Here is a 14,520-nt window from a genome sequence, read left to right on the forward strand (position 1 = left end):
GAGGTAAGGAGAGGAAAATGAAATGCGAAGTTTTAAAAATGAACATTTATTTAATGATGGGTTCAATCATATAATAATAAAAACAATAAGGTATATAGTAATTACAGGTATGTTTGGTAGATTGTTTTTTTTAAATACACATATATACACAACGGTTTACAGCTAAGGGACAGAAATAGTATATTTAAAGGTGAAAATCTATGAAAAACAATAACGCACACTCAATAGTCACCTTTCAACTATAAAATTCCACATGAAACATACATAAATCGATAAATTTATGACTCAATAAAATTAATTAGCTATCGGTCAAATTAGTACCTTAATTATTTTTTTAACCCACAGTTCTTATCCTTCAACAGTTTCGCAAAACAACAATTATAAATCCTCATTCTCCCATACTTTTTTTCAGAAAAAAATGTTACGATGGATCAATAAATAATAACTTTTAATAGTATCTAATGTAATCGCAGTCGATAAAAAAGCTATCCATTTAACATTTACCATACATGCTATTAGTTTTAGAAACTACACGAAGTAAAGATTCTCATCCTACAGCACATTAATAAAATGATGCATATAAAATACTTTAAAGCAGAATGTTAAATAAACAGCAGATAAAGAAAAGCTCATCAGATTTACATACTAAATCGTAAATCAATTTGAATTTGAGGTCAGTAATTTTTATGTAATTATTGAGGCCTACATTACAAAGGTGATTCAAGTTTTGGTTTATCGGTGTATATAATAAAATGCGATGGACTTGCGGCCGATTGTATCATTTTATTTTTAATTTAAATTTTACTTGGTAAATACAACTATAGTGGTATTTACCAAGTAAAACTTGAATTAAGAATGGAAAAGTGTTACCACAAAGTGACCGAATCAATAAATGTATTATTTTATTATTACAGTTTTTCAAGATTTGTTACACGAGTATTTCTTAACCTACTGTTTTTTCAAATCACAAAAAGGTAGAAAAAAAAACTGATCTACAAAAAAACATGCTTTGAGTATTGTATTTCTACATTTTGTATGCCATTTCTATAATATTATATTTCAAATTCATAAAAAATTGTATGTTACGCATGAATCCAATGTATATTTCTTTAATTAAAATTTTTAAATCCAATAAAATTTCACATATGATATATTTTTCTATAAATAAATCTCATATCTAAAGAATATCAATTGCACTGGCTTGTATAATCGCATTATGTTTTCCACTATTATTTTAAATTCTTCAGTAAGTATGTTTATAAAAATTATTACCGATTGTGGGTTTAATTATAGTATCTAAACAGTAACAAAATCAATTAATTATTTTATTTGGAATTACGTAAATCTATTAACACGTTAAAAATGGTCATGTCCTATTCGATTTAACGATGCTTTAAAGCCATTATCATAATAAGTTTTTTTAGATTGGTGTGTTAACGTACGTACGTCTACCATACATGTAAATAGTCTTATAAGAAATGTGGACGCAATATCTAATTTGCGGTACTATTCAACGAATATTTTTGATAATGTTGAATAGCCAGAACTCAATTTATGGCAAAATAAGGCTGAATATAAAGTTAAATAATTAATATGTAATATCAGAAGACAATTTTTCTCATTACTATCCAGAAATAAACTAAGCAAATTACACTTGAAACTAATATACTTTAATTTGTTTGATTTTTTTTTCAATTGTGTCATTTAAGGATTAAACAATATATTATTTTTTTCCTTTTTTTACATGTCAATTATGTAAAGCATGTCAAGCAATGTATTATTTGCAACACTTTTGATTTAAGGACTACAATTAGTGAGTTTCATACGTATATTGTTACTATTAGTTAGTATGTCAATGTATTAAATATTACATTGTTTCAAAAATTTGATAATTGCACAACGAATGAAAAAACACAGAAAGGAAATTTAAGACGTTATAAAGAATTTTGCAAAAAAATACAATCACACAAAAAGCCATTTATACTCGAGAGAAATGTCGAATTTGGCTATTTCTTCATATCAAAGGATGGATAAGGCGGAAAATTCTGACATATCAATAATTTCATAGGCCATTTTATATGCGAAATCCCGAATGATTGAATGTTGGCAGCATGTTGCGTCATCAGTGCGTTAAAGTTCGCATCCCGCCAGCCCTCTGCTTTCAATATGAAATACATGTCACTCACTCCTTTCAACAACGTTTTTAAAGTATAAAAATAGAATAAAATTTATTAAAAATAAATATCAAGCCACTTATTTATTCATTTGGCGTTTAATTTGTAGAACTCCATTTTAATTTACGTATTAATTTGAAATCAAACACAGATTTTTTGAGTCTACTAAGTAGACTAAAGAAATCTGTGTTTGATTTAAAATAAATTCATAAATCAAGCCACTTATTGAACTTTTTACTGTGCAACAGATCTTTTTAGGTGAAACCCAGAAGGTTTTTTTCTCCATTTGAAAAATACTTAATTTATTTTAAAAAATAATTGAACAATAACTTTTCTTCAAAATGCAAAAAAAAACACTTTCTGCCCTGTAGCGGGTAAATATTGAGTTAAAAATATGCCGCTTTTGCTGGGATATAGAACATTTTCTGGGCTTTCCGAAAACATGCACAACTGAAAATTGAAGATTTTCGATACATGACGTTGTTGAAAGGAGTGAGCGATAACAGCGTTTGCAAGTTTTGCGATTCTGACCCTTGCACTTGAGACAAATAATTGCCAAGAATGGTTTATTTTTCTTGCGATCAAAATATACAGATTTATTCCGTTTAATCTTAAATCTCCCTTTTTTTGCATGAATTTCAAAAATAATTGTTTCGATTGTCTTGTGATGTTTTTTTATCTTAATTTATTTACCAAAAAACGTGACAATAGTCCATTGTTTATTTTACTTTTACAGTGTTTAAATCAGCAATGTAAATAAGAATAACACATTTTGTGATAAGAAATAAACGCAAAATTCAACCAAATTATTATTTCAATAAAATAATAAGACGATCATTAGCTAATTTATATACGGTAAAGCATGTTTTGATTCATTAGTTATTCCATATTTATGTATATTTATACATAACGATGTAAAATAGTCTAAGATACAAATATTAAGTCATCATAATAATATGTGCATATAATAAACACATTATTTATCAAACAATAAACATCTCACAGCATAAAATAAAATAAATCACGAAGTACCGCAAAGTGGGGTTAGTTTGCATCAAGTTTAATACTTTCATTTTTCAAATAAATTATTGTTTACATAGAATCTGACAATTTTTTTTTCACAGAAATCTTGAACATATTGTGAACCAGGTAATCGTAGACCATGAGCTACTACATATTGATTTTTTAAATGTTCAAATGTACGTAAACAATATGTGCAAAAATGAAATGTACCTGATACAAAATGGACCTGTTTGGCGCAAAGTAACCCCAACTTACAGTATGTTAGTATCACAAAAGTGAATCTCTAGTCTGTGGTAGATTGGTTGACACAAAGTTATTTATTTATTAAATATATAGAAAAGGGGGGAAAAGACAACAAGAAAGTACCAAAAATTGTCAAGCAATATAATGTAAAATACAGAATGAAAGATAAAAGTTGAAAAGAAATTTTGTATTTAAAAAAAAAATTATATCTTGGAACACGATATTAAACATTTTAAATGTAATATTTCTTATATTTTTTAATTTTGTTTTAATGTTTGTTCGGGTTATTTGCCCAGATATTGTGAATTACAGCAAAAAGATATCATTTCCATATTCAACAAAATTAACATCCTTTTCCCCTTGCGATCATTTAAAATGATAATTTTTCAAGTCGTGTTAATTCATTAAAAAGATAAGTAGTATATAATTTTAAAAAATAGGCGGTGGGATTTGGAAGTATTATACGAAGAATAATATATATCACTTATGATACAAACACATTGTAACAATTATATAATTGTAGCATAAAACATGAATATTTGTGAAATATCAATATTTTGTCATTAAAAACAATAACAAACAATAAAAATGCATTGTCACAAATCCAAAATTTACATATTTTATACTTAAACAAATCAGTAAACCGTTTTAAATAGTCAATATGTATATATTTACAGTAAACTTCATCCGATTATAATATCACATTCATAAAACATAACCACATTATTTGAGGGATAATTTGTATTTACAATGCAAGCCTAGATTATATTATTTTTCACCAAAATGGCAGACATCATAGCACAGCAAAAATAAGCTTATTCATTGAAAACTATAACAACGAAACGTGTTAGATAATCCAGTCAGTGTTCATACACATATTACTGTACGGAGCGGCGTACAGAGCGCACTAATAATATTAAAATGTCAATTTAATCGATAATTGATCGCAATATAACATAGGCGAAACAAAACTAGGGTGAACTTGGTTACCCTGAGAAGCTTATTTTGTGCAGCTAATTAAAGTGTCCACATCAATACGTATATATTCATTTAACACTCCGCTGATCATTGTTACGCGATATGTTTTATAAAGACGGCAAAACATCTAAAAAGGAAGCTGCCAATGTTCCCAAAATACCGCTAACGACGAATCCACTCGACACTAGTGTTGAAAGATGATCTATCTAATCTTTTTCTTGTTCAATTTGGCTAGCTTTCGTCTTTTCTGTATCATGTCGTAGAGCGCCTCCATGCCTTCGTGCAGGCCGTCTCCCGTGATGGCGCAAGCCGGCTGGACGTGCCAGCAGTGGGCCGTGCCTTCCTTGGAGCCGTGGGCACCTCCTCCCAGCTCGTGCAGTCCCAGGAGCTTCTCTAGCTCCTTAGGCTCCCGGGCGTCGGGCAAGTCCTGCTTGTTCGCCAACACTAGAATAGGTACGCCGGAGTTGTCGGGAGACTTAGCGGTCCTGATCAATTCCATCTTGGCTTCTTCCATCCTCTCCACGTCTACTGAATCCAATACAAATACTATTCCGTCGGTACATCTCGTGTAAGACTTCCATAAAGGTCTCAGTTTCTCTTGACCCCCGACATCCCAGACGAGGAAGTTGATTCCTTTCGCCTTTCCCACTGTTCCCTTGATCTTCTCGCAATTAAAACCTATGGTCGGCACCGTGTTCAGGTACTGATCGAACTTGAGTCTGTAAAGAGCCGTGGTCTTCCCGGCGGAGTCTAGTCCGAGCATGACGATGTGGAGGGTGCCCTGCGTCGAAGGCAGGGCGTCGAGTAAACTTGAGTTTTTGCCCATATTAGCACCCATCATTCAATACCAGTTTACTGTTCTATCCTCACTTGGCTCGCGAGACGCGGCGAAGCTCCTCTACCGGATGTTGTCCATCTGTTTGCACTTGTCTCTGGACCGACGGAGCGCGCGTTCCGGCAGCCGAAGGGACGGCAGCCACATATCTGGAAATAGAAAAGTGTTATCATTATCTTTGTGGGTTGGCGGTGGCAGTCATACGAGAGCGAGGGCCATACAAATATATTTAAATGGGGAGATAAGCAGTGTTGACACTGAACACGGGAATTGCAATACCAAATGATAAAGTAAAATTAATATCGATATAATGATACGGTTATTATATTGTTTAAAATAAGACACATCAATAACACGGGATGTAAGTTTTTTGTTGGATTTTTTTTTTCTTTAAAATACATTTATAAATGCATATAAGTATGTAATTTTTTTTGCAGAGACCCAACAATCCACTTTATGTGCCTTGTCGGTGGATTTCTTTTTAAATACTTTTTAAAAGTAATTTATCTTTTTTTTTTAAACCCTTACCGCACCCCAATGGTGCATAGGGCACTGCTTCATATAAACGCAGTGTTATCTCGATCGATTACACATGAAGGAAAGGTGATCAGCCCTCCACTTCAGGTACCAGTCCAGTGTAATATTGAATAAATATTAGAGTGAAAAAATCACTTATATTTATTAAACCTCCCTGGGAATCGAACCCGGGACCTCCAGAACGGTAGCCGAGCATGCTGACCATTACACTACGGAGGCGGACAAAATTTATCTTTAAGTATAAAAAAAGATACTTAAATAATAACAAGTCATTAATAAAGGAACTTGCTTGATTAACAATTAACTATATTAATTGAAAATTTAACAAAACTAAAAAAAAAACTATGAATAAAATTATAAGCCAAAATTAAATTAAAAAAATTTTAAACTTATTTTTATAAAACCATTTTTATAAATCAAACATCTATTTGTTTTAAATTTTATCGTTGTTGGTTTAGTTTCTTGCTAAAAATTTCACATGAGAGTAAATGAGATAGTAAAAAAAAATGATTGCTTCATTTGCTTGTACTGAAAATTGCACACTTATATAAATTATTATGAAATTCTTAATAGTGAATTTGCAAGCACGATGTTGAGTTCAGGAACTGTTAGTTTAAAGTCGGGGCATTTCTTTTAAAGTATAATGTCGAATAAGATAGGAATAAAAAGTGAATTTTCATTAACTTAAGGCTATTGAAAAGGGAACTATGGATTTCATTGGTATTTTATTGATTTTCGGCTATTTTGTGCGACCCGCCCATTTTATAGTCGCAATCGTTTTCTAGTTCATTAAGAAGCGGTTATAATATCATGTGAAGTGTTTAAATAATATGTCAATAAGTTAAATTTTGTGATTTAATTCATATGCACAGATTCAAATTCACGTGCCAATTTTGTGCAACATGTAAATTTTATAAACGCAATTGTATTAAGTTTCATTAAGAAGCAATAATAATAATATCATATTAAGTATTTAGAAGTAATAATAAAGAAGTAATAATAGAAGTAATAATAAGAAGTAAGAAGTAATAATAAAGAAGTAATAATCGTCGGATATGTATGAGGAGATGCATGAATGTAGAAGAGGCAAAGAATGTTTGCAAAGACAGAGTGGTGTGGCGTTCGATTCTCTCTGCCTACCCCTGCGGGGTGGTTAGTTAGTTAGTTAGTTTTAATATCATTTAAGTGTTTAAATAATATAAGCCTTAAGTTTTGTGATACAATTGATATGCAATGTTTCAAATTCACGTGCCCATTTTGTTACGACACGTTAATTTTATAAATGCAATGGTATTTAATTTCATAAGAAGCGGTAATAATATCATGTGAAGTGTTTAAATAATATGAGAGTTTAGTTTTGCGATATAATTAATATGTGGATTGTGAATATGCAATCGTTTTTATTATCATTAAGAAGCGATAATAATATAATGTGTAGTGTTTTAATAATATAAGAGTTAAATTTTGTGATATAATTAATAAGAAAATTTTCTTTTTCACGTTCCTATTTTGTTGCATCACGTGAATTTTATAAATGCAATAGTTTTTAATTTCACAAGAAGCGATAATAATATCATGTGAAGTTTTTTAAATAATATAAGAATTAAATTTTATGATATAATTAATAAGAATTTTTTTTACATCACGTTCGTATTTTGTTGCATCACGTGAATTTTATAAATGCAATAGTTTAAAAATTTCACAAGAAGCGGTAATAATATCATGTGAAGTGTTTAAATAATATAGGAGTTAAGTTTTGTGATACAATTGATATGCAAAGTTTCAAATTCACGTGCCCATATTGTTTCGACACGCAAATTGTATAAATGCAATACTTTTTAATTTCATAAGAAGCATTAATAATATCATATGAAGTGTTTAAATAATATGAGAGTTAAGTTTTGCGATATAATTAATATGTGGATTGTGAATATGCAATCGTTTTTAATCTCATTAAGAAGCGATAATAATATCATGTGAAGTGTTTTAATAATATAAGAGTTTAATTTTGTGATATAATTAAAAGAAAAATTTCAATTTCACGTGCCGATTTTAGTGCGATGCGTGGATTTTATAAATGCAATAGTTTTCAATTTCACAAGAAGTGGTAAAAATATCACGTGAAGTGTTTAAATAATTTAAAAGTAAAGTTTTATGATATCATTAATATGTTATTTATGTTCACGTGTGTACTGAGTTCAATCAATAATCGTTAGTGATTATCAATTAGTATCCGTTCCGTGTGCTTCTGAGAAAGAAACTTCATCATTCATGCGGGGCAGGGGTGAGTTTTCTTTTTACTTCCAAACTGAGAATGATCACGCAATACATGTTTTTATTTTATTTTTAAATTTATGTCTGTTACCTCTATCCAGGTTGCAAGGTCAGATTGCAAAAATGGGTGTAATAAATAGATTTAATATAACTTTATTATGGAATGATATTTGGCGTTTAATTTGTAGAACTCTATAATTTATATTTTAAATATTAAAATCAGGCAATGATTTTTAGGGTCAACTAAATTATATATTTTATTTTAAAAAAACGACCATAATTCTTTCGCCTTGTTATGACATTATCAAACTACTGTAGTTTGAATGTGCCCTACAAGGCGAAACAATTGTATTGGACCATTATTGATGTTAAACAAAAAACGTTTTTCGATATTTTCTGTAGGACCGGTTACATAAATAAGATTTTGAGTGTTTATTAGTTTAATTATAATATGAATTTTTCAATAATAATGTAACAACTACAGTAAATCTCCCCTATAACGTTGAGATAGGTACTGCGTTATCTGTGGGAACGTTGTAGGAAATGTTTTTAGATCATATTTTAATTTTAAAATGCCTCATTTACGCTGGTTACAATGTAAAAAATACAATTTAAAACATAAACCCCCTATAGCGATCCCTCCGATAACGCAGTACCTTACTAAACGTTAAGGGGGGGTTAACTGTATATAGTTTTTTCACATTTATTTTCTCTGACCAGTCACCGAGTTTCGTTGTTATCGAGATATTGATGATTTTGTGTAATTTTTCAGACAAAATGAATTTAAGCACTGTGTTATAATTTTTTTTCAATTTCACAATATAATGTAATTACAAATTAAAAAAATTAAATATTACTTGTGTGTGTAAACGTTTTATTTTAGGTTATAATAAAGGGTAGGTACTGGAAAGAATGCAATAAAAAAAAATCAAAAATAAATTATACTAAAAATGCTAATATAAATAACAAAAATCTGATTTCAACAAAAAATTAAAAATCTAAAAATTAAAAAAGTTAACAATAAGTATATACTATGAGTTATTAATTAAAATATGAAGCTACCAAGATTTGTTTTTTTTTTAACAAATAATTTATTTATTAATCAAAAAATTGAGTAGTGCACTGAATTTTTAAAACTTCCTTCATAAGTTGGAACGTAAACGTGAAAAAACAGTTATCGGGACATATATGTAACAGCTTTAAGGACAGCTCAGGACGCGTGTATTATTGTTATTATCAAATGTACCATAATATCCTGCTAGAAGACATTTTATTTGAAATGACGTGCCTATTACACCGCTGTGCGTGTTGGTCCATCATCAAAACAAAAGTAAAGCCCGAGGCACCCAACAGGATGCTCCAATTTAATAGTAATAAAGGGAGCACCATTATTTATCTAGTTTAGAGTCTGAGACAATGTAGCAAGGACCTTAGAGAAACATCCTATCATTAAGAGTGATTAAAATAAATATAGGATCATATTACTTAAGAAGCAGTCTTTTACAACTTCTGCTCTAACGAATACTGAAGACTAAGATGAATCTCTAGATTCCTCAGTCCACGGTAATACATAATAGTAATTTTACTGAATGTGGGGACAAATTTGTACTCTCTAAAATGACAATGCCATCTAACTAACTAACCATCACGTCGCCTCTCGCAGGGGTAGGCAGAGAGAATAGAACGCCACACCCCTCTGTCTTTGCAAACATTCATCGCTTCTTGTGCATTTCTGCATTTCTTCATATAAACATACCCGGCGATTATTCTGACTCCTGAGCGGACCACTTCCAAGTATTTGAAATACTTGATCATTTCAAGTTTTCCTCGGTCTTCCTTTTCTTCTAATTTCGACTACATTTACCTCTAAAGTGGTAGGAGCTCCTACCCCCTCTTTATCCTTCAACGTCTCAAGGACACAACTCTTATATTTACTAAGCTTCACATACGGTGTTTGAAAATTATGCGGAATGCATTGAAACACGTGTCACAATAGATTTTAAGAAGTAATGGTATTTGCCAAGTAAAACTAAAATTAAAATTAAATCATAAGTTTTTGGAGGTTTCGTCATCTTATATTTGATTTTATAAGTTGTATTTTGCTACGATTTAGTTAACTTCAAAATATTCTATTACTCGACCAACTCATAAAGGGATTAAACTTGAAATAAACTAACCCGAATTTCACATCGAAAAGCAAGATAATAAATAATATTTTTAAAACGTTACATTAATTCTACACAAGCAGTGGCGTGCACAGAGAATTAATTAGGGTAGGCAGAAGAGGTAGATAGTAAGGTAAGCTAGGTACTACTTGGTAAGGTAGGGTAGGTACTGGTTGCGTTTTTATATGTATCGCGGGTGAGTTAGGATAGGCACAGCTTTTCTGCCTATATGGAATGCACGCCCCTGTAAAATATAAGCGTTAATCATAAAAAATCTAAACCTGAAACGATTACCAGTATTAAAAAAACGTGAGCCACAATATTGCTGTAATGTTTCTTCGTTAGTCAAAGTATTATTTCGACTATTAGGCAATTGCATTATTGTTTAGCTGATATTTTTTCCTATATAGACGCGCGCCAAAACATGGAGCTGCAAGCGATATAGAAATGTAATTAACTCTTGTTTTTTATACATAAATTAATACGTTAACAGAGAAACGTCGATATCCGATATGTCTGTTTAAATAAGGTGTGGCAGAAACTAAGTGGGCACTCTTTTATGGAGTAGCATTAATTTTGTTTCTTAATTATAATTGTTATACTAAATCACCTATTACCTAAAATGTTACAATAGATTTTTTCTAACTATTGCTGAACGAAATTCAGAAGTTGGTTTCTGCAGTAACAAAAGCAATCGATTTTTTTTAAACTCAATACTTCATTATATGCATGGATTTATGTACATTAGTACGGTGAGTATGAAGTTTTAGATATATTTTTTCTGTGATTGAAGTATTTGTTTATATTTTTATTATATTGTATAATGCCTATGTTAGCTTCTGTTGTTAGGTGATCAGCGCGTTTGAGGTGAGCTAAACTTTTTTTACTATATTTTCTAGACACTTTTTAGACATACTTTAAGAATTTTTTTTCTGCCATTGAAATATTTTTATATATTTAATATATTATATAATGCTTATACACGCTTGCTTAGCGTAGTGGTCAGCGCGTTAGAGGTAAAGTCAATGCGTGGTTGAGGTCCTGGGTTCGATTCCCAGGGGTGTCAATATTAACATATGTTATTTTTCACTCTAATTTTTATTAAATATTAACTGGACTAAGGCAGAGCTGATCACCTTTCCTTTACGTATTTAACGATCAAGATAACACTGTTTTTAAACGATTCAGTGCCTTTTGCACCATCTGTCGCAGATAAGGGTAAGAGGAAGATACAAATATGCAAATACTATGGTTAATACGTTTACAATAGTTTTAACACGATGAACATTAGAGATAGCTAGTTATTTCTTTAAAAAAAATGCGAATCAAAAGGTCTGTGTCGCATGTTGTAATCGGATATGAGCAGGTCCTCACCAAAACGTTACATTTCCATTATAAATGATTTTAAGTAATCAGGAATTCTAGCTTGTAAAATTGTTTGATTTCATATTGGTTTAACACAGGATTGGTCACGTTTTGTTCTAACTTTAATTAAGATTTCGATAGATACAGTAAACAGAACAGATTTGCATTTAAAGGATTTTTTGTGCAATATTGGAAATGTAGCTTTTTGGTGAGGACCTCCACAAATATGCATACTTGTTCGACAAACATCGCGGTATTATTGGTCAAAACATATGGAATTTGCGCTATGCGAATGCCCAAGGGCTAACATAACTGTTTATACCTGTTGTAATATTGATGTAATGTTATACGAAACGTGCACGAATTCATGTTCTCGTCGAGAGAGGCGGGTCAAGGAAATCGGAGGCTCGAAGGAGAAAAGACAGATGAGTTCCATGAAAAGGTTTACATTGAAGAGCAGATCATAATGACTTCTTATTAATGGGAATAACAGTTTAGTACCAATACCAAGCGAGGGGAAGGTCGAAATACTAGGTCATTTAAAATAAAAACATTCCTGAGTTGGTTATTGCAGTAGGGGAGAGTGCCCATGAATGGGACGTTTTTTATTTTGCCTCTTTAGTTCTTCTCTGTAAAATAAATCACAAAAAGTAAACGTGGTTTCTCTTTATTCAATCTTTTAGCTACAAATATGCCATACTTTGTTTTCTAAAAAAATTAACCTAACTGCCTGAAAAATCGATTTCAAATAATGTCCTAAAATGTCCCATTCATAAACACCCTCCCATGAGAGGGACACCAGTTTACCATGAATGGGACATTAATTAAAATGCTAGATTGAATCAATAATTATATTTTAAAATAAAAATCATCTGTAGACACTTTCGTATAGTACGTAGACACATGTAAAAGAAATTTTATTAAACATTTTTGCAACATTTTTGGCAAAAAAAGTTCAGATATCTTAATATTCCACAATTTTCATGGGCCACGAAATTTACATTTAAGCCAATGCATAAAACTATATTGATATTCTCCTTCACATATGTGACACTTATTATCCTCCTTTCCTTTTGTTTTTTTCAGTGATACACCTTCTATTTCAACTGATTTATCTGAACTGATCTAGATCTCTGTCATCACTCATTGAAATATTCTGTTGAAAACTGAGTTTTTTAAAACTCTTTTAGCCTTAGGCTTATTTTTTTGTCTATCTATAGGTTTTCATTTTCCATTCTTCAATAATTGTATTTTCAAAAACTTGTCCTTTTCTGAAGTGTCAGATATTATACTTGATTTCCCCTTACTGATTTATTTCTGTACTGTAGAACATATTCTTCCAGCTGAATTTAAATACGTGGAAAGTATTTCTTCTCGCTTCAGACTAAACTAACTAACTAAAAAAACTAACTAACCATCACGCCGCTTCCCCGCAAGGGTAGGTAGAAAGAATAGAACGCCACACCACTCTGTCTTTGCAAACATTCTTTTCGCCTCTTCCACGTTCATGCATCTCCTCATACATACCCGCCGATTGTTACGACTCCTAACCTGACCACTTTCAACTATTTGGCTTACCTGATCGTGCCATGTTTTTCTCGGTCTTCCTCTGCTCCTTTTTCCAATAACATTCGCCTAATAAATTTGTTTAACCGTTCTATCCTCACTCATTCGTTCTACATGTCCGAATCATCTCAACACATCTTTCTTAATTTTATCGATTATGCTTATCTCAGCTTTGCATTCCTTCTTTATTTCACTTTTCGAACATCTATCATACATTGTTTTGTCGCACATTCTTCTGAGAGATCGCATTTTGACTGCATTCAGTCAACTTTCATCCTTATTTTGCCAACTCCATGTTTCACTTCCATACATTAGAGTTAGAACCAGGACTCCGTTATGCACTGCCAGTTTAGCTTCCGCTGATAGGCTCTTTTATTTCCTATCAGCCTTTACTTGTTTGACATGTCTATAAAGATAAGATATATTGCATATGTCTTTGCAACCGACCTAATATTTTGCTTTTATTTAAAACCTCTTTTACAGCAACTTCAATTAGAACGTTGGTGATTGATGGTTGGTGAACGATGGCGCGTTTTTGGCATTATAACCTAAAAACAATATAATGTTTACAATGCGTGTAATACAAACGAGTACAAACGATTTTTAATGTAAATTAAAAGTATTCGCCATGAATGGGAAAATTTTCCCTTGAGTGGAACCGTCCCATTCATGATCACTGCGCGCGTCCCATTCAAGGAAATGCGTGATTTTTAGAAAAATAGATAAATCGATACGTTTATACTAAAGTAAATTTGATGAAACATACTTTATAATATCCTGAGAGAACCAATTTAAATAATTGTATATATCAATTGCAGCACTTATCATAACCTATATGTACAAACAAAATCAAATTGCAGTATATAATTTACTTTTTGACGCAAAAAAATTATAACACGCCTTACTCGCTTCACTGTCAGTCGAGAACTGAGGTTTGAGGATTAATCTGTCTCATATTGTAGCGTTAATGTTGGGTAATTTTTTCATTTTTTTTGTAACAATAGTTTGGGCTGGAGGACGATTGTCCTATTCATCCTCTGTCCCACTCATGGGCACTCTCCCCTACATATTATAACATATAAACGTAGGTTTTCTTTTCTTTTAAATAAATCAGAATCACTCTAGGTTATATGAAATATAAAAAAAATATTTGTTAATTATTGGGAAACAAAAGGAGCAGAGGAAGATCGAGGAAAACATGACATGATGAGTATGTCAAATACTTGAAATCGGTCGGGTTAGACGTCGAAGTGATCGGCTCGTGTATATGAAGAGATGCATGAATGCGAAAGAGGCGAAGAATGTTTACAAAGACAATATTAGTGTGGCGTTCTATCATCTCTACCTATTCCTGCGGAGA

The 14,520-nt window shown here is 31.3% G+C and overlaps 1 protein-coding gene across 1 annotated transcript in view; it reads right to left on the reverse strand.

Annotated features, from left to right (window-relative positions):
- Positions 1 to 3,290: 3,290 nt before the first annotated feature.
- The window catches only part of Arl4 (ADP ribosylation factor-like 4), a 144,264-nt gene continuing 133,034 nt past the window's right edge, over positions 3,291 to 14,520 (reverse strand). Inside the window, exon 4 of the mRNA XM_088264191.1 lies at positions 3,291 to 5,402. Coding sequence (XP_088120317.1) covers positions 4,621 to 5,259 — 639 coding nt within the window. The 5' untranslated portion in view covers positions 5,260 to 5,402 and the 3' untranslated portion in view covers positions 3,291 to 4,620. The remainder of the gene's footprint in view (positions 5,403 to 14,520) is intronic.

This window comes from Brachycentrus maculatus, unplaced genomic scaffold (genome assembly GCF_059751285.1).
Source record: "Brachycentrus maculatus isolate JH-2025_06_01 unplaced genomic scaffold, ASM5975128v1 h1tg000220l, whole genome shotgun sequence".
In the NCBI taxonomy this organism is placed as follows: Eukaryota; Metazoa; Arthropoda; class Insecta; order Trichoptera; family Brachycentridae; genus Brachycentrus; species Brachycentrus maculatus.